Source organism: Neofelis nebulosa, chromosome 15, assembly GCF_028018385.1.
Source record: "Neofelis nebulosa isolate mNeoNeb1 chromosome 15, mNeoNeb1.pri, whole genome shotgun sequence".
In the NCBI taxonomy this organism is placed as follows: domain Eukaryota; kingdom Metazoa; phylum Chordata; class Mammalia; order Carnivora; family Felidae; genus Neofelis; species Neofelis nebulosa.
The window spans coordinates 46,802,057-46,821,391 of NC_080796.1; the positions used below are offsets into that span (position 1 = coordinate 46,802,057).

Below are 19,335 nucleotides of genomic sequence, written 5' to 3' on the forward strand. Positions count from 1 at the left end.
TGGGCTTTGGCCAATTGTATGTATTATTTTGTGAATTCCTTGTTCAAGTCTTTTGCTTTTTATTCTGTGGGGCATTTGCTTTCTCTTATTGATTTGGTAGAATTCCCTGCGCTTAAAGGTATTAACTCCTTGTCCCCCATATATGTTGCAAGTATCTTTATAGTTTCTTGGTGGCTTGAGCCTTTTGAAAGGGCTCTTGTGTTCATACAGAGATTTTCGTTCTTATGCACTCAAGTCTATCAGTGCTTTCTTTTGTAATTTCTGCCTCTGACGTGGGGCATCTAAAGGCCTTTCCCACAACAAAAGTATGGAAGCATTTATGTGTGTGCTCTGAAAATTCTTTTATGGTTTCATTTTCTACATTTCCTACACTTAACTCTTTCACCTATCTGAAATTGATTGATTGTGTCTTTGTAAATGGCTTCAAATTCCCTTGGGAATGAAAGTGATTAATAGAGCAATTAATTCATTAATTAACATGGCAGGGAAGAGAAGCTGGTAGAGGAGGAGAGGTTGAGGGTATGGGAGAGAGATGCGATAATTAATGGATCAGGGTCTGGGAGGGAAGGGATTGAGTGCTGGGGGAGGGGGGGTACCTAGAGGGTTCTGCCTGTATCTAAACGTGGGACACTTAATCTGTGAGACCAGAGGCCCAGGGTGGCAGAGGTCACTTTTGCTAGGTTGGGAGGTGGATGCGGAATGGGCTAGAAAGGAAGACTGTGAGTCCAGTGCCCAAATCTCCAGTGACTGAAGGGGTGGGGGCAGTGGATAGGGACCAGGAGAGATGGGCATCAACGAGGACCAGTGAATAGTATGAGCCAGGTGGCAGGAGCCCGAGGTCAGAGAAGGTTCGCAAGTTTATGATTGGTGGGGATTGGGATCGGCTGCTCCGCCTTTGGGCCCAGTGGGATCTGGAGGATTACACTCCGCTGGAGAGGTATCCTGGGCACTTTTGTCAGATAAAGTGGCAAGTGGAAGGAACACACAGAGCAAAGGCGGACGGCACAAGGAAGTTGGTTTACCGTGGTCAGTGCCTTGTAGACTCAGGCTACAAGGAAGGGTCTATCCCCTATCAGTGGAGGGCAACAGAGGCAAGGGAAGTCAAATTAACTCTGTTTGTAGAGAGCACCATAGTTCCCAAAACACTTTCACGTATGTGTCTGCATAGGAGACTCACAGCAGCATTTGAGAGAGGGGAGGTAAAGGGGTTTTTGTCCAGAGTCAGGCAGGGAGGCACTGACTGAATCAGGATGTGAAGCCAGGAGTCCCAGTGTCCAGCCTGGATGCTGATGCCTCCTCCCCTGACCTCATCATCATCTTTATACCCTCGGGGACAGAAACTCAGGATGGTGCCTAACGATCTTCTTTTCTCTCCTCTCTCTGCAGGACAGTAGTCCTCATTGCCACCTTGCCAACCATGAATGGGATGGCCAATGTGAACTCGGCCAGCCGGCCCCACTATGCCTCCTCCATACCTGTGCCTCGAGCTGCTTCCCAGACCAGGATTCATACACCGGGCGCCTCTCCCCAGCTGCGGCCACGCCAGGCTGGCCTGGCCCTGAGCCCCCAGCGTTCGGCCTCCCCGAGACTGGGCAAAGCAGGAGGCCCTTCCAGAAACTCCTCTCCTAAGGCCTCTCGGGGGAGAGGCTCCCCCAAGACTTCTGGGGCAGGGAGAGAGTCAGCTGAGGGTGGTGAAGGCCTCTCCAGCTCCCCATGGAGCAGTCCCAGGGCAAGCCCAAAAGCTGCCCTCTCCAGCCGGGCTGGGTCCAGAAGAACTGGGGAGACACAAGGCACCCAGGGAAAGAAGAAGGTGGCTCAGGAAGGGATTCCAGTCCGCCAGACCCGGGGCAGGAGCCCATCCCGAATGAGCTCTCATGGAGAAACTCAAATACCAGGGGCTCCTGAAGGTCGAAAACCTCCTAACCACCCGGGAAACTACAAAAGTCCAGGGATCTCGAAGTCTTTGGAACCTGATGCCGGGGCAGCATCAGGGGCTTCTTCCCCAGTGTGCAGCCCTGTGCAGAGCAAGCGCCCCTCTCCCACCCCAGGGGCCATCAGCTTCGCCTCGGTCCATCAGCAGAGTCAGCCAGTCACAGCCACAGTAGCCCCCTTCCAGTACAGGTGAGCTGGGGTGGGGGGCAGATGGGGAGGAAGGGAGGGAAGCATGGAGCTGGGATTCAGTGGCAAGTCCAAAGAGGAGGGAGCCTGGGTGATGAGTAGCTGGTGGAGACCAGGGAGCCTGGAGTATAGAAGAAGTGAGGCAAAGAGTTGGGAGAGTGGAGATAGGATTGGGGACATAAAAGGTGGACCAGGATCTAAGCAAGGTTTTTGTCAGAGGCCTCAACTCTGGGGACTCTGTAACAACCAGGATCATAAGGAGAGTATCATCCCAAAATGTCCATCTCCCTGGGCTCTGAGACAGTAGATTAGGGTGTTGTGGATGCTTAAGCAGCTAGAGGTGCAGGTAGGTAGGTCAGTCTCACCCAGCTCATCTGGGATATTTGCCACCACTGTGAGTTAGACTAACTGCATTGTCATGGGCATGGTGCCTTCAGTTCATAGTGAGTGAAGTCCTAACTGTTCCTCTTGGCCCTCCCATAATACTCTGTATCTGTCTGTCTGTCACTCAGTCTCTTTCTGTCCACTTACCATATTTCTTTCTACATAACTGTTTACCTCGTGCCTGACCTATCAAGGACAGTCAGTATTGCTTTCTAAATGGTCAGACAGGGGTCGCCACCTTTGGCGCTGGCCCAGCCACCATTCATAACAACATGGTCAACAAATTAGTCTCTGGTTTTCTTCAGACATGGCGACTTGAGTGCATAGGAAAACATGTCCATCAAGTACGTATGCTTCTTTTTCTTTTTTCCTTTTTTTTTTTTAAAGTTTATTTGTTTTGAAAGAGTGAGAGAGAGAGAGAGAGAGAGAGAGAGAGCAGGGGAAGGGCAGAGAGAGAATCCCAAGCAGGCTCCACACTGTCAGCACAGAGCCTGACGTGGGGCTCAAACCCACGAATCGTGAGATCATGACCTGAGTTGAAACCAAGAGTCTGTGGCTTAACCAACTGAGCCACCCAGGTGCCCTTAGTACACACGCTTTTTAAATAAAAATATAACTTTATTGGGGCGCCTGGGTGGCTCAGTCGGTTAAGCGTCTGACTTCAGCTCAGGTCATGATCTCATGGCTTGTGGGTTCATGCCCCGCGTCGGGCTCTGTGCTGACAGCTCGGAGCCTGGAGCCTGCTTCAGATTCTGTGTCTGCCTCCCTCTCTGCCCCTCCCCCACTCATGCTCTATCTCTCAAAAATAAATAAACATTAAAAATAATAATAATAATTTATATATATATATATATATATATATATATATATATATATATAACTTTACTAAAATGGCCACATTAAGGAAACCAAGTTTTTTTTTCAATATATGAAGTTTATTGTCAAATTGGTTTCCATACAACACCCAGTGCTCATCCCAAAAGGTGCCCTCCTCAATACCCATCCCCCACCCTGCCCTCCCTCCCACCCCCCATCAACCCTCAGTTTGTTCTCAGTTTTTAAGAGTCTCTTATGCTTTGGCTCTCTTCCACTCTAACCTCTTTTTCTTTTTCTTTTTTTTTCTTCCCCTCCCCCATGGGTTTCTGTTAAGTTTCTCAGGATCCACATAAGAGTGAAACCATATGGTATCTGTCTTTCTCTGTATGGCTTATTTCACTTAGCATCACACTCTCCAGTTCCATCCATGTTGCTACAGAGGGCCAGATTTCATTCTTTTTTTTCATTGCCACTTAGTACTCCATTGTGTATGTAAACCACAATTTCTATATCCATTCATCAGTTGTTGGACATTTAGGCTCTTTCCATAATTTGGCTATTGTTGAGAGTGCTGCTATAAACATTGGGGTACAAGTGCCCCTATGCATCAGTACTCCTGTATCCCTTGGGTAAATTCCTAGCAGTGCTATTGCTGGGTCATAGGGTAGGTCTATTTTTAATTTTCTGAGGAACCTCCACACTGCTTTCCAGAGTGGCTGCACCAATTTGCATTCCCACCAACAGTGCAAGAGGGTTCCCGTTTCTCCACATCCTCTCCAGCATCTATAGTCTCCTGATTTGTTCATTTTGGCCACTCTGACTGGCGTGAGGTGATATCTGAGTGTGGTTTTGATTTGTATTTCCCTGATGAGGAGCGACGTTGAGCATCTTTTCATGGGCCTGTTGGCCATCCGGATGTCTTCTTGAGAGAAGTGTCTATTCATGTTTTATGCCCATCTCTTCACTGGGTTATTTGTAAGGAAACCAAGTTTTAATTACTGAGCGTCACATGGTTTAGAGAGGCTCAAATGCAAATTAAGTACCTCCCTGACTAACCTGACTTTCTGGGTTTTCTTTCTGTGCTAGTGTGAGGAGAAACCCACTTCCATTTGGGGTTTAAAAAGTTGGTACAGGGGCGCCTGGGTGGCTCAGTCGGTTAAGCGGCCGACTTCGGCTCAGGTCATGATCTCGCGGTCCGTGAGTTCGAGCCCCGCGTCGGGCTCTGTACTGACAGCTCGGAGCCTGGAGCCTGTTTCGGATTCTGTGTCTCCCTCTCTCTCTGACGCTCCCCTGTTCATGCTCTGTCTCTCTCTGTCTCAAAAATAAATAAATGTTAAAAAAAAATTAAAAAAAAAAAAGTTGGTACACCATTCCTGGGACACAGGGAGTCTCTGTGGTGACAGAGCGTCTGGAGGGGGGCACTAGAAACCGTGAGGAGCTTTGACTTTTATTAGGAGCCAACAGTAGGACTCGGGCTCTGAAAAGTTCTGGGCACTCTTACACCTCAGCAGTAGATGTCCGGTGTCCAGGACAAGGAAGCCAATATTCTCACTCTGTTCACCATGTGGTCAGGCCTCTTTTAGAGTATCACTTCGGGACATCACATTTTAAAAGGACACTGATGCGCAAAAACACATTTCGAGAAAGACGGACAGGTTGGTGCGGGATCCAAAAAAGGTGTGAGAAGAATGGTGAAAGGAACCGAGGCAGTTTACTTTGGAAAAGGAAGGCTTCGCGAGAGGCTCTGAGAGCTGTTCTCAAATATTTGAAGAGCTGTCATGTTGTAAGATAACTTAGATTTACCTGGTGCAGCTCCAGAGCACTAAGCATCATGGTGGTTGGAAGTCAGTTTGAGACAGACTGGAAGGTGAGTGGGAAAAACTTGCCAGCAACTGGAGAGGTTTACAAATTACTGATAAGGCAGTGAGCTTCCCGTCATGGCAGGCATTCTCGCTGACTCCACGATCAAAGGACATTCTTACCTGGGCGATCCCTGCCTCTCGGAGCATCTCTTCTGCCTGAAGGACTGCCCACGCAGCACTCCGTGTGGCTTTTCCTAAGGAGCTCCTCACTTCTGTCCCTCGTGCCCTCCACGTAGATTCTCCCGCTGATGAGAGAACGCAAGGAAGCAAAAATGCAGGGCAGACCTTCCTTCGCGTGGCCTTTTCCCAATTAGTATAGTGTTTCCCTGGTGACTCTTTGACTTTCTTCTCCTACCTGATCTCCTTCATTTTGAATTCAATCTTTGGGAAAAGTGTCTAGGCATTAAATTGTTTAAGATTTTACATTACCTACCCTACAAGTCCCTTGGCAGATTTAGACTCTGACATTTTTCGAAGAGGTCAGAACTCCTTCCTTGGAACATTCCAATGCAACACTTTACTGCATGTTATGCTCGCTTTGGCAGCACATGTACAAACATTTATTGCATGTTTGCATTTGAAACAGAAGTGGAAATGTGTTGTACCAACCCCGGAGAGGAGGCGGTCCTTTACCATGCTCCCTCCTACACCCTGCTCTAATCCTGGCCCTGGATTAGGGTGGTAGGGAGGGTCATGGTTTGGGCAAGGAAAGATTAGGACGAAGGCACCCCTATGTGCCGCAAGCAGGCTGGTGGGAGCCCGGTACGCCCCGTGGGACCTGGAGCTGCTGCCCAGGGCCAGGCTGGGCTACCTTTGCAAGTTTCATAGCCAAGGAGGTGCCATTTGCTCCCTAGAAGTCACAGATCTCCTGTCTTCATGGAAATTTCCTGCCCCCACCCCCCAGCACCTTAGCCTTTACTTTGGCCTTCTGCAAAGCTCCAGCTGATCACAGAAGAGAGGTTGTCATGCTCCTCACCCCGTCTCCAGCCTGTCCTGCCTGACCTGCTTCTCCAGGGAACAAATCCATCAGCCATCTTTTTCTTGCCCATAACCATCTCTTTCCTAGGATCTGAGTGTGGCCCTTCCCAATGAAGTTCATCTCCTGCCTCTTCTCTGACCTGCCGCTGCCTCCCTCTGGTTGCCCCTGCTCGCTGGACCCAGAAAAGGCATAAATGCCTCTCAGTCTGCTCTCCAGATCCTCTGGTCTCATACTTGTGGTTCTCTCAGGTTCCCTCAGGTTTCCTCAGGTCTTCAATCTCCTTTTCCTCTGCTCTCCTGGACAAAGGCCGCCTAAAGGATCACCACCCTGTTGCTGCCTTTTTCCAACTGCCAAGTGTTTTCCTTTTCTAACAGTTCTCTCCTTCCCTCCTCTGATCAGACTTCAGTTAGGAGGGTACAGGCAATGGTGTCAGGATAGGGTTACTGGTTTTCTTCTCTCAGGTTCAACCCCTAGCCAACTTCTAACATAGATGAAACTGTCCATTTGGTCCATTTGGGCTGGAAAGTGAAAGTGAGGAGAGACAGAGGAGAGACACTGGGGTTCCTGGCTGAGTTTGGGGGGGAGGGTGGAGGCAGGGAGAGATGAAAGTGTGAAATCAACTGAGGTTAGAGCGATAGAGGCTGCCTTCCTCAGTGTTCCTGGGCCAGTGCAGGCTCTAACAAGCATGAGAGCAAACTATTTGTATTTTTTTTTAAATGTTTACTTGAGAGAGAGTGGACAGAGTGTGAGTGGGGGAGGGCAGAGAGGGGGAGGGCAGAGAGAGAGGAGGAGACACAGAATCTGAAGCAGGCTCCAGGCTCTGAGCTGTCAGCACAGATGCAGAACTCGAACTCATGAACTGTGAGATCATGACCTCGGTTGAAGGCTCATCCAACTGAGCCACGCAGGCGCCCCAAACTATTTGTATATTTTTGAGACAGAGAGAGACAGAGCATGACCGGGAGAGGGTGGGAGGAGGGCCAGAGAAGAGAGGGAGACACAGAATCCGAAGCAGGATCCAGGCTCTGAGCTGTCAGCACAGACGCAGAACTCGAACTCATGAACTGTGAGATCGTGACCTCGGTCGAACGCTTATCCAACTGAGCCACGCAGGTGCCCCAAACTATTTGTATTTCCTTAAGGTTTATTTATTTTTGAGACAGAGAGAGACAGAGCATGACCAGGGGGAGGGCCAGAGAGAGAGGGAGACACAGAACCCGAAGCAGGCTCCAGGCTGTCAGCACAGAGCCCGACGCGGGGCTCGAACTCACAGAGCGCGAGATCATGACCTGAGCCGAAGTCGGACGCTTAACCGACTGAGCCAGGGACGCTTAACCGACTGAACCACCCAGGCACCTCAAACTATTTGTATTTCTAACGCTAGTTACTGCCTACCTGCTCTGGGTCAGGCGGTGCCTAGCTCTACATATACAATGCTATTCAGTGAAACATGTATACATTGTATAGAATTCCCTCTCCCCAGTTGAATGTCCTATTACTTTCTCAGCAGTGTGTTGCATTCCTTCAAAACCCCAGATCTATACTCATTTCTTCCAGGAAACCAAGCGACTTCAGCTTTTCTTTATCCCCATAATACTCAAACATCAGGCTGACATTGAACTGATGGTAGTACGTGGTGAGTGACCCCATCATACTGAGCAGTCCCCAGGGCAAGATGAGGTCTCCCGCTTTCTCGGAGTACCCCCATCCAGCTCTATCGCAAGCACCCACCTTAGGGGCCTGCACACACACAAGAACTCAATACTGCCTGCATGGCTTAGAAAGAGCCATCCAGGGGCAGCAGACACCTCACACAACCCTGGACTGTCAGACTGATCTGGGCCTTGGAGGTCATCTCTTCGGTCCCATGATGGAAGCGGGACCCAGAGAGAGAAAAGATTTGCTCTGCATTGCACAGCAAGTTAACAACAGAGCTGAGCCCAGAGGCCCAGCCATCTGGGTTGAAAAAAGGAAAAACTGGAGAGAGGAAGATGAAATTTCAGTCGCACTGGAGACTCACAGGGTCCCCTGACCCAGCCCCCGTCCCCAGGACCAGCCGTCAACTTCCCCTCCTGCGTGTACAGCTCACCCCTCCCCCCCCTACCAAGCTGCCAAAGGGTCCATTTAGCTGGAGACAGCGGGCGGACGGGTGGGCGGGCCAGCTCTGAGAGCCCAGGGTAATTGCCTATAATAAAAGCTCCCACAGCCTTTGTTCCTGGGAGCCATTGTACAGTTAGGGTTGTGCTCAGAAGTCTGCATGCACTTGGGAGCTGGTGCCCGGAGACCTCACCCTTCCTTCCTGCTGCCACACTGGCCCAGCATGAACTTATCCTCCTGGAGTCATTGTGACCTCAACTAAGCCTACCCCTCCATCTTCCCCCGGGCTGTGAGCAAGCCCAAGGAGGCCTGTGTGCCCCCTGAGCTCTCATAAGGAGTCAGTGACCTCAGCTTCAGAGGGAGCTCTTCCCTCTGTGGGTGCATGGCTATAATGCAGGCATGGCCCGAAGGCAGGGATCGCAGCAGGAGGAAGGACCCGAGGCCTGGGTTTCCTCTGTCCTGTGGGTGATTTGTGTTCCTGGGAATGGGTGGAATACCAAAGGGTGACTGGCATCGGGCATCCCCGTGCCCTCTGGAGTTCCCCCCCCCGCCCCCCAGAGCCCCTACCACTGGCCAAAGTTTGCCCAAGGCGTGCTGCGTGCTGGAGTGCACACGTGTGCGTGCCTGCCACGGAGGGTCCAGCCCAGAGGGGTGCAGGGCACAGCAGAGGAGAAGATCCGAGCTCCAAGGGGATTTCCTTAGCTCCTTGGAGAAGCTTTGAGGCCAGGAGAACCCCTGCTATGAGTGACCACCCGTTCTCTGTCCCACAGGCTTCAGACAGACCAGGAACCTGGTCCCGTCCCCCAGGCTAGCTGGGCCCTCGATGGCTATTCTGGCCCCCCTGGTGGGACTGAGGAGAGCTTCTCCTACACAGGTAAGTGTTCTGGGGGAAAGACTTCCTCTTGGGGGGTGGAGAGGCCACTGGACTAGATGTCTCCCCACTGCCCATGTGGAAGAAGTGACTTTGCTAAACAGGTCCCTCTCTTAACCATGAGACGTCAACCTGTGAATTGCACTTTGAGTTTCTGCCATGCTTGACTCAACCCAGGGTTGTTCCATCAAATCAAGCAGCACTTCAGAGTCAGGCTAGGAAAGCGGCCAGTGGGTGCCCTGTTTATCCAGGGGTCGGTTTCGGGAGCCACCGAGGGCCTGACAAAAAAGTAACAAGCTGGGAGACTGAGACGCAAGAGCCAGGTTCCAAGCAAAGCCCAGATGAACAGCGAAGGTGTCCTGGGAACCAGCGATGGTGTCCAGAGCCATTTGGCTAACTGCCTGACGACTGCTTCCTCTCCCAGGACCGCTTTTCACAGGCCGCTCCCACACATATCATCTTTCCTGTGGCACCCTATAGTCACAACATAGTGACCTATAGTCACCTGATGCTTGTAGTCCTGGTGACTGAGCCTCAGGAGCCAGAATGTGAGACTCACCAAGAAGACCCCTGAAAGTCGGATACAGTGATATTCTGTAAGCGCAGAGACACTGCTTGTTCCCAGGTGCATCCCCAGTCTGGCCTCTGGCCCACGGCAGGTGCTCAGCAGGTGTCTCTGAATGAGTGACTGGTGAATGAATGGATGGGTGAATGCCTGTCAGGCACTACATTGGTCAGAATCTAAACTCTCCACAGCGTTTGGGTGTGTGTGCTGATTTTCTTGCAACATTTAAGAAATACCCAGAGGGTGACTGTGGTGCACACGAGAGATACAGGAGACTCCATCCTGCCGGGCACCGGCTCTACCTATCCTTTGGTTGCCCCAGGAAGAGAATGAGCTTGCTTTTGGCAAACCTGGGATTGTCCAGAGAGTTTGTCTTAGCTTCGTCTCGGTGTTTTGCTCTGGTGGGCAAAGCTGGGGCATAGAACACAGCCTGACCCTTGTCATTGGATGTGCCATTTCTGCCTTCTTTGTCCCCTGTATGCTTGTGGTTCGGTGTTCCTCTTGGCTGGGGGCTGGGCCCTTTTGAGGCTTCTGCTGGCCTGGGCCCCAGCAGTGGTCTTGGGACCATTGTGACCCTGAAAACAGAGCAGCAACACGCACTCCATGGCAAGACTTGTAGAGGTTTACGGGGGTAGAGACTGGGCATCTAGAAAGTAAGCCATTGCCTCCCACAACAAGTACACACGCAGAGGAACCAGGGCATGGCGGGGGACAAAGGAAACCAAATTTCACTGGCACTGAAAAACCATCAGAATTAGAATGTGGTAACCAGGAAACTATGTGGAGCTCTATTTTTACATTTGCAGTTTTGTTAGTGTAATGGCTTCCTTATGTGTATGCCACGTTGTTGGAGGCTAATGATCTCCACCTAACCAGACACTCGGTCCTAATTATTATCTGATGAGTTGGTGAGAGGACTTTCACGTTTAGCGTCTGCTGCGGACTGACTTTAGGAGTCCCCCAGGCTTGTCAGCCGGAAGACCATCCTTCCCAGCTAGCTGGTTTGGGTTCCACTGCGGGGTGGGGTGCCAATGAGCCTCTGGAGGCGATAAAGAAAGTGAGAAACCCTTGCTTCCTCCAAGGCTCCTGGGGAAGAGGAACAAGGTTCACTGCACGGCTTCTGCCCTGCACTGGCTGGTCGTCATGGTGACCCATCTCGGCCAACGATATACCAAGCTCTTTGAAGGGTTGGATGGAAGGAAAGATTTGGGGTCTGCCTGTACTTTGTAGGGGAGCCTGTACTCAAGCCTGAAGAAAACAGATGAGATGAGAGATAATGGAAGGCTTCCGTTTTATGCCCTGCTCCCCTACCTTTGAACTTCACTCCTAGCATGTGGTGACTCATTCATTCATTTCTCCTTTCATTCAACCAACAAACCATCAGTGAGTGTTTGTCTTGTGCCAAACACCGTGCTCAACCCAAAGGAAGAAGATGAATAAGGGGCACCTGGCTGGTTCAGTCGGTAGAGCATGCCATTCTCGGTCTTGGGGTTGTGAGTTCAAGCCCCACATTGGGCATGGAGCCTGTATTTTTTAAAAATTTTTAAGGATTTATTATTTATTTTTGAGAGAGAGAGAGGCAGAGCATGAACAGGGAGGGGCAGAGAGAGAGACACGCACACAGAATCTGAAGCAGCTCCAGGCTCTGAGCTGTCAGCACAGAGCCTGATGCAGGGCTTGAACCCATGAACTGCAAGATCATGACCTGAGCTGAAGTCAGATGCTTAGCAGACTGAGCCACCCAGGTGCCCCAATGTTTTAAAAAAATAAATAAATAATTTAAAAATTTGGAATGGCATTTATGTATAAAGATGAATACGACTTTGACCTGTTTTCAAGGCGTTCATAGTCTAGGGATTCGCTCCAGTGAGCCTGACCCACAGGATCTGTTGGCATCCCCAGTGACCCGGTGACCTGCCCTTGTAGGAGTCAATAGGACAGCCCAGTCAGTCCTTCCCCGACGAGGCCCTGCAGCATGAGGAAAACGCCGGGATTATGCTGTCCAGTTTGTAGAAGGATACTTGGGTGCCTTGGAGAATAGAGTGCCATATCCTATATCGGTGTCATTCACAGAACCCAGCCCAGTCATTTCAGTTATCGATCCTGTGATTCCCATATCGATTTGTAGACGACAAGGGGCTGGTCTGCTTTCTTTTGTGGTTCAGATGTCCTTCTTGTTTGTGAGCCCATCTTGTTCCCCATGACGTAGCACCGTGCCTGCTGGTCAGTGTTTGGTGAAATGGTGAATTGAGTGAGTGAGGAAGGAATCGAAAGTCAGTGGTTATGGAATCATCTACCCTCTGTGGGCCTGTTTCTTGCCGGCTGAGGAGGAGCAAGCAGCCTTTCTCTGCCCTCTTCCCAATATGGTCCTTTCTGGCACCCAGGCATCTGCGGGGGCGGGGGGTGGGGGGGGGGCGGACACAGAAGCCTTGAGGGGAGCAGGAAAAAGGTAAGACCTTTCTCAGCCTCGTACTACTTTCTTACCTCTGCTGCCTGGGGATAAAATCCAAACGAGGTGGAATAAGCTCTGTAGAACAGGAAGAGAATTTCCCATGATGACTCGGTACCAAACAGCGGTGTTGGGGTTGGCCTTCCTATGTCCCGAAGGTGTTCTGCCCCCAGCCCATGGGCGTTGGTGTGTGTGCCCTAACCCAGTCCTGGTTCACCTGGCTGTGCTGGTCAGGGCCCTGTGCTGGTCCCATCTGCTAACAGCACAAAAACATTGCATAGGCCACCATCAGATCTTAATTTGGAAAGCCAAGGGAAGCCAGTGCTGACATTTCTGTGTGCCCACATGTGTGAGGCCGTGTGCAGGAGGACTAGGAGGGGTTGCCCCAAGGTTGACACAGATTCCTTAATTACTTCCACTTTGTGGCATGTTTGAATGAGCGCTAAGTGGACACATAATGAGGGGATCTTCTCTCATCATAGCATGTGTCATTGGGGAACAAGCCAGAGCCTCCTCCCTGCCTTGCTTCTCACACAAGGGTTGATATATATAGAATGGGAGGGGCAGTGTGGAGTTTGGCCTTATGCTGGGGTTGTTTTGCTTTTCTCCTTTCCTCTCCCTTGTTGAGCTGACGCCATCTTTAAGCCATAATTAAGTTTTTCATGTTTTCGTGTGGATTTAGGAATGGGGATATAGAGTCCCCTTCTGAGAAAACTTGCAAACCTGGTGTGCCCTCCGCCAGGGCAGGGGAGAGGTCTGGTCACTGGACTCTGGGAGAGGAATTTGTTCTGGGCTTTTAAAGGTGGCTCCAGCACAGTGGTGCAAGCCCACTGGGCTCTTCTGGGAGCTTCAGGCCAAATCCAAGTACCCCAGGGCTACGAATGACTTGGAATCAAAGAACACAGGAAGTCAGAACTCTAATGAACTTTATGTATCACCCAGATATGGCCTCATTTTCGGTGGGAAGAGATGAGGCTCAGGAGGGAACAGACTTGTTCAAGACTCAAGACTGCCTGGTTAGTTAGCAGGTGAATTGAAGCCGGGACCCCTGCCTTCCAATGCCCCAAACACTCAAATGACCAGATGGTAACAAGGCCTACCATTTATTGAACACCTGCTGTGTGCAGAGCACAGTGCTGGATCCCTCACATAAAGTCCTTCATAAGCACCTTACACAGCCCTTTGTAGGTGGTACTCTTGTTCTGTGTTATAGATGAGGAAACTCCAGCTCAGAGAGGTTGCATGAAATAGCCTGTCCGAGGACACAGAGCTAGGGGGCTGTGCCAGGATTTGAATCCAGGCTTGTCAAAAAGTCACGCTCTGCTAGTGTTACTCCCCTGCCTTCCCGTTGCTGCCTTTACTCCCTGTGTCGGCTGCACACTGTTCAAGCTCGACGCGTTCTCCCTTAACCTCCGCCAAATGACGGGGAAGGAAACGGGGTCAGTGAGCCACAGTCCTACTGACATCCCCTCAGTGTGAGCAAGCCCCGGGATGTCACTGGCTTCTCTGTCATCCCAAACCTGTGTCATTTCATGCTGAGTTCACACCGCCATGTTCCCTGCCCTCTGGGGACTTTCGGGCTAAGCTGAGCCTGATGTCCCAGCCATCCGTGGAGAGAGGACGTGCAGACAATTGACTAGAAAACACAGACCAAGTTCAGGGGCAGATGGCATTAGCTATGTTGGCAGGACTCAGGCGGCTCCATGCTGCTGTAGGCCGGAGGAGGCTCGGGAGTTCAGGGGCCTCTGGAGGCCCTGTTTGGATAAACAGGGTAGCCGTCTGGGACCAAGTAGATTTCTAGGAGCTGGGAAGGGAGGTAATAATAATATTGTGTAGCCGTGGCTAACACTTGCTATGACTTCCTCTGAATCAGGCACTGCCAATAAGCACGTTCAGTCCTTCTTTTTCCTTTTTTAAGCTTATTTATCTTAAGAAAGAGAGAGCAGGTTCGGGGCAGAGAGAGAGGGAGAGAGAGAATGCGAAGCAGGCTCTGCATTGTCAGCACAGAGCCTGATGCGGGGCTCGAACTCACGAACCTGAGCTCATGACCTGAGCCGAAACCAAGAGTTGGACATTTAACCGACTGAGCTGCCCAGGTGCCCCAGCACCTTCCACCCTTCTAAAAACTGTATGAGAGTTGGCACAACTCTAGCTTTGTATCACAGCTTTACCACTGGCACTGTGCAGCCTTGGGTAAGTTATTTAATTTCTCTGTGCTTCCATGATGATGATAGTACCTTCTTCTTAGGGTTTTGTGAGGACTTAACACCAGTGTAAGCACAGTGCTTAGAAGAGCACCCAGTAACAGTAAGTGCTTAACGCATGTTTGGTATTGTTTGTTATTGAGGGGAGTGCTGTTATTAACATGCCCACTTTACAGATGAGGAAAGGCTATGTGATGTGCCTAAGGTGGTCTGACTGGGATTGGAACCCAGAGAGCTCGATTTCAGAGGTCATGCTCGTAGCCATACATGCCACGACCCTGCCAAGTCCCGAGGTGCCCCAGGGAGGCTGGGAGAGGCAGTGGGATAACCACTTACAATGCACCAGGCACTGCTCTAGACACTTGAGGAACATCCATGGACAAAACAGGCAAAGACCTCTGCCCTTGTGGAGCTTAGTATGTAGCAGTCTGGAACGGTGCAGTGTACAGCCTGTGCAGCTGTATGCGATCTGCATGATGGCCCTGAAGAAGCCCCAAGTCTGGAATATGTCTCCCATCCCAAAGAAGCCAGGCCAGAACTCTGGCTTCATGGCACCCCATGAGAATACAAACAGCAGCAGTCTGTGGGCCGCCCGCTTCACCCCAAATCTTCAGTGCTGGAGTAGATGAATAGAAGGGGAAGGTGGGAAACTTTCCCTCGTGGTTCTCCTAGAGAATTACCCCTATACCTCCATACCTGTCTGACCTAGACTCAGCTTCCTCCTGCAGGTTTCTGGAGATTCAACTCTCCCAACTGAGATGAACTGCTTTAGCTCTTCCTGAGAATTCCTGGCCATTTGTTAGCTCTCCGTGCGCTTGCGGGCCACAGGAAGGTCCTGAGGATAAGGATACTAACTCGGGGAGGTCGGCCTGGTGACTAGGAATCTCTCCAGATCCGACTACCCCACAACGACTCGAAAGTGTTAGCCCAGGAGCTGTGGGGCTGCTAGACATTTCAGCCCTGGGAGGAGGAAGGACCCTGAACCATTTGCTAAACTTCCAGGACTGCCCTTCCTTGAACCAGTGGATAGAAACTTCCATGACCAATCCGGAGAAACCCCACTTCAGTGTTGCCCTAAAGCCTTGGCTTCGCGGGTCTTTGTCCCACCCCTTTAAGCAAAGGCTGGCCAATGTTCTTCATAACTTCCCAGAAACAGGGTCTCCCTGGGAAGGCCCAGGGCTTTAGTCCCTCCCTCTGGCACCACTGAATGGACAGAAACCGGAACACAGGAACACAGCGTCTCCACCCCTCCCCATATGCCTCCCCATCCCCTTGATAAGAGGATTAGGGTCTCCTACTGAGAGACTTCCCCCCCCCCCCCCCCCCACAATAAGGTTGCCCAGCAGGCTTACACGGAAGGAGCTCTGGGAGAGGCAGTTGAAGAGAGTGAGGCGACACAGACACAATAACGGGAAGATTAAGTGCTGAGAATTACCCCAGTCATAATATTCCTCGTCCTGAGTCCTTTAAGAGGCGGAAGAAATCAAAAACCCGCCTGCCTGTGTGTGGCTCCCGGGTTGTGGGAGTCCTGTGCTTCAGAGAGAGCTGAAGATAATTAAAAAGTCAGGGCAGAGGGAAGGTCAGTGTGTATGGGGTCATCCCCAAGCCCTTTGGGGGGAGGGCGACAGGACAGAGAAAGGGTTAGTCTCAGTCGTCCCTTCTCTCCAGAAAATCATTCCACATCCACAGAGGGCTGGAAAAGGAAATAAGTGTGGTGAGAATGATCGAGGTCACATAGATAAGAGAACTTCCCAGCTGGAGGAGGGCTCTGCCCCTTTAGAAGCGGAGGGAGGGCAGCCCTCATGTTCACATAAAGACTGGCACAGGGGTAGGAACTTGACCCAAGGAGCCCAGGGCATCCTTCCTGCCTGAGAATCTGGGTTTCCATGGAGGCAGGAAGAAGCACAGTGGTGGTAAGCTCCTTGTGATGAAATCAGGCTGTGTGAAAGGCAAAGTTCTCATCATGCTTTGAAACTCCCACCCATCACGCGAATGAATATTCTTAACATTTGCAGAGCAATTTTTATAAGCTAAGTAATTGCCAGTGATTATTCTATTAAAATTCAATGAAATATGCATCCATAGCATTCCTCTGTTTAATTTCTCGTTTAAAAGCCTAACAAAAATTCTGATAAACCACAGAGGTGCCAACTGAAAGCGTGTACAGCCATGAAACGGGAGTGGCTTTCTCTCCAAGGTGGTGACAATGTTCCCCAGCTGGTTCTGGGTCAGGTGGGCAAAGGTTTCTCCCTACTCCTACAGTTGTTGGGGTTTTTTAAAAACTTTTTGGGGGCGCCTGGGTGGCGCAGTCGGTTAAGCGTCCGACTTCAGCCAGGTCACGATCTCGCGGTCTGTGAGTTCGAGCCCCGCGTCAGGCTCTGGGCTGATGGCTCGGAGCCTGGAGCCTGTTTCCAATTCTGTGTCTCCCTCTCTCTCTGCCCCTCCCCCGTTCATGCTCTGTCTCTGTCTGTCCCAAAAATAAATAAAAAACATTAAAAAAAAAAAAAAAACTTTTTGGCATCAAGAACCTCTTTCAGAACCTGGTTAGCATTATGATATGGCTGCCCAGGCAAAGGGACATAGTCACAACACAAAACTCATATTTGATGATTGGTTTTATGCACCTTCTGAATCTGGTTTGTGAACACAGATTAAGACGCTCTCATCTTCAGGGGTGATATCATCATGGCGTTGGCCAGACAACCTCGGTTCGGACCTTACGTGTTTCTCTCATCAGGTTTTTGGGTTTCCTTGGCCTATAGTAAGGTAATAGGATTTATTACAAATGGGTCAGTTCTGCTCTAAAGCAGAACATAGAGTAAATTATCTTTGAGGTTCCACTCAGCGTTGTGATTCAATGACCTTAAAACAATCTACTGTGCATGGGCGGGTCGGATTTGATTCTAGGTTTGCCCACATAACAGGATATATGCACACAGGCAATTCGGGTGTCTTCAGACAACACATGGGCACAGCTGCACATATACAGTCTACCCTCCTCTTCGCCTGCCTGGTGTTCCCCCTCACAGGCCTGCGGTTGCCATGACAACTGATCTGGGCTGGTCCTGGTCTAAGGGCAATGTACCTGGGTGTTGCAGAGCTCATCTGGAGCCCAGTGTGCAATGAACACCCCAATGGATGTGTCTGGGACAATTGCCATGGCGACATACAAAGCCAAACACATGTGGGAAACATCTAAGACTTCTTATCCCGGTCTCTTTATTAGCCCGAGGAGCACAGGGATCTAATTTTAAATGAATGCAATTTTAGGGGCGCCCCGGTGGCTCAGTCAGTTAAGTCTCCGACTTCGACTTAGGTCATGATCTCACAGTTCATGAGTTCGAGCCCCGTGTCGGGCTCTGTGCTGACAGCTCGGAGCCTGGAGCCCGCTTCGGATTCTGTGTCTCCCTCTCTCTCTGCCCCTCCCCTGCTGGCACTCTGTCTCTGTCTCTCTCTCAAAAATAAACAGACATTTAAAAAAATTTAAATGAGTGCCATTTCAGAGTACTCTAGCTTAGGTGCTTTCCTTCGGCCTTCCCCTGCTCTAAGGCCATGAACAGAGGGAGTAGAGATTTTCCACCTAATTTCTTACGTGACCAATGAGAACACATTTCATTACATGGGAAATGTAAGCTTTCTCTTAAGACCACCCAGCAAGTCAAGAAGAGAATCGGGACCCCCAAGACTTGAGAATAGGGAGGTTCCACAGGGATCCTGGACTTTTTGGTATTGCCAAGTCCACTGGAAGTGACCAGGACCTCAGGACAAAGGTCATGAGGTGAACTATCAAGGAACAGGTGGCGCTGTAGATCACCACGGGAGTAATCCTTTGACCTTGTCCCCACTCCCAGGATTCTGTGGGCCAGTTTTAATGTGGCTGCACTCCTAGACCCCCATGCAGACCTCAGGTACAGTGGGCTTCCAGGTTACAGGGAGCAGGGGTGGGATTAGGCCTGGACCAGACGGCAGGCAGGAGAGCATGAAAAGGCAAGGTTACCAGGCAGTGGAGCCAGAGTGGCGAAGGCCTTGAGTGCTGTGTGAGGTCCTCATTGGCCTCTAGACCACCAGGTTTCAGCCTTGGAGAGCCCTGTCCTGCAACCGGGCACACTGGGCTTCACGCTCGGGTCCTGTTTCCTTGTATGATAAGAGGTGACTTCCCAGGGCCTACTGTCTGCCCCTCCCGTTTCACAGAACAGGTAGGCTCCTGCCTGCTGCTTCCCCATCCTGTTGGCATAGAGGCTTATGGGAGATGCATCCAGGCTGCTGTGAATGCTGAGGAACTCTACAGTTTAGAATCTCAGCCTTTCTACCCTCCTAGAAGCTCTCTCTCCCTGAGATAGGCCAGAGGGTAGACAAAGGCCTGTGGCTCCACTCCCAGCCTTTGGTTTGCTGCGCCTCACTTTCTCCAACAGGCAGGCAAATAGCAAATCTCTTCCGAGCTTACACTCCTGGCCTTGTGGCCCAGAAGAAAAATTTCCAACCCTTGGGCTCAGAGAGCTTCCTGGGGACCAGAGAGGCCAAGCCAGGGCCTTGCAGGATCTATAGAAATGGCACAACTACCAATGCCTTGGCAAAGCAAAGGTAGCGCCCAGGCTGGGAGGAGGCAAGTGGATCAATCTGGGAAGGCTTCCTGGATTAGGACCTTGGAGGTGTGAGTAAGCTGGCATGTCCAGGTTGGACCACTATGCCTACTGGCCCTTTTCTTCTGCAGATGGCAGTGAAGGGTGGATCTCAAATTCCAGTGGGGACTGTCACATGTGTTGGGAAGCCTGGGCTTTGAGGACACCTGGTCTACTCTTGCCTCTGTCTCCCAGAGGTGTAGCAAAATTCTCCCCATGCCTCCGAGTAGAGCAGAGGTAGAGATGTCGGGAAGGAGAGGGCCTCAGTTGTGCTATGTCCCAAGGTCATTCCCCTGAAGAATCGGAGCTTCCCTTGAAGGGGCAAAGAGAGGGTCTGCTGGCCTCCCTGTGGCCCAAGGGCTGCAGAGAAG

At 50.9% G+C, this 19,335-nt stretch overlaps 1 protein-coding gene across 7 annotated transcripts in view; it reads left to right on the forward strand.

The window, feature by feature from the left end:
- NAV1 (neuron navigator 1) overlaps positions 1-19,335 on the forward strand; it is a 250,152-nt gene that overhangs the window by 70,419 nt on the left and 160,398 nt on the right. For all 7 annotated transcript variants that reach the window (XM_058700093.1, XM_058700092.1, XM_058700091.1 and 4 more), the window contains 2 exons: positions 1,387-2,121; positions 9,027-9,130. In XM_058700093.1, the coding sequence (XP_058556076.1) occupies positions 1,418-2,121; positions 9,027-9,130 (808 nt within the window). In that variant the 5' untranslated portion in view covers positions 1,387-1,417. Of the gene's footprint in view, positions 1-1,386; positions 2,122-9,026; positions 9,131-19,335 lie in introns of those variants that run through there.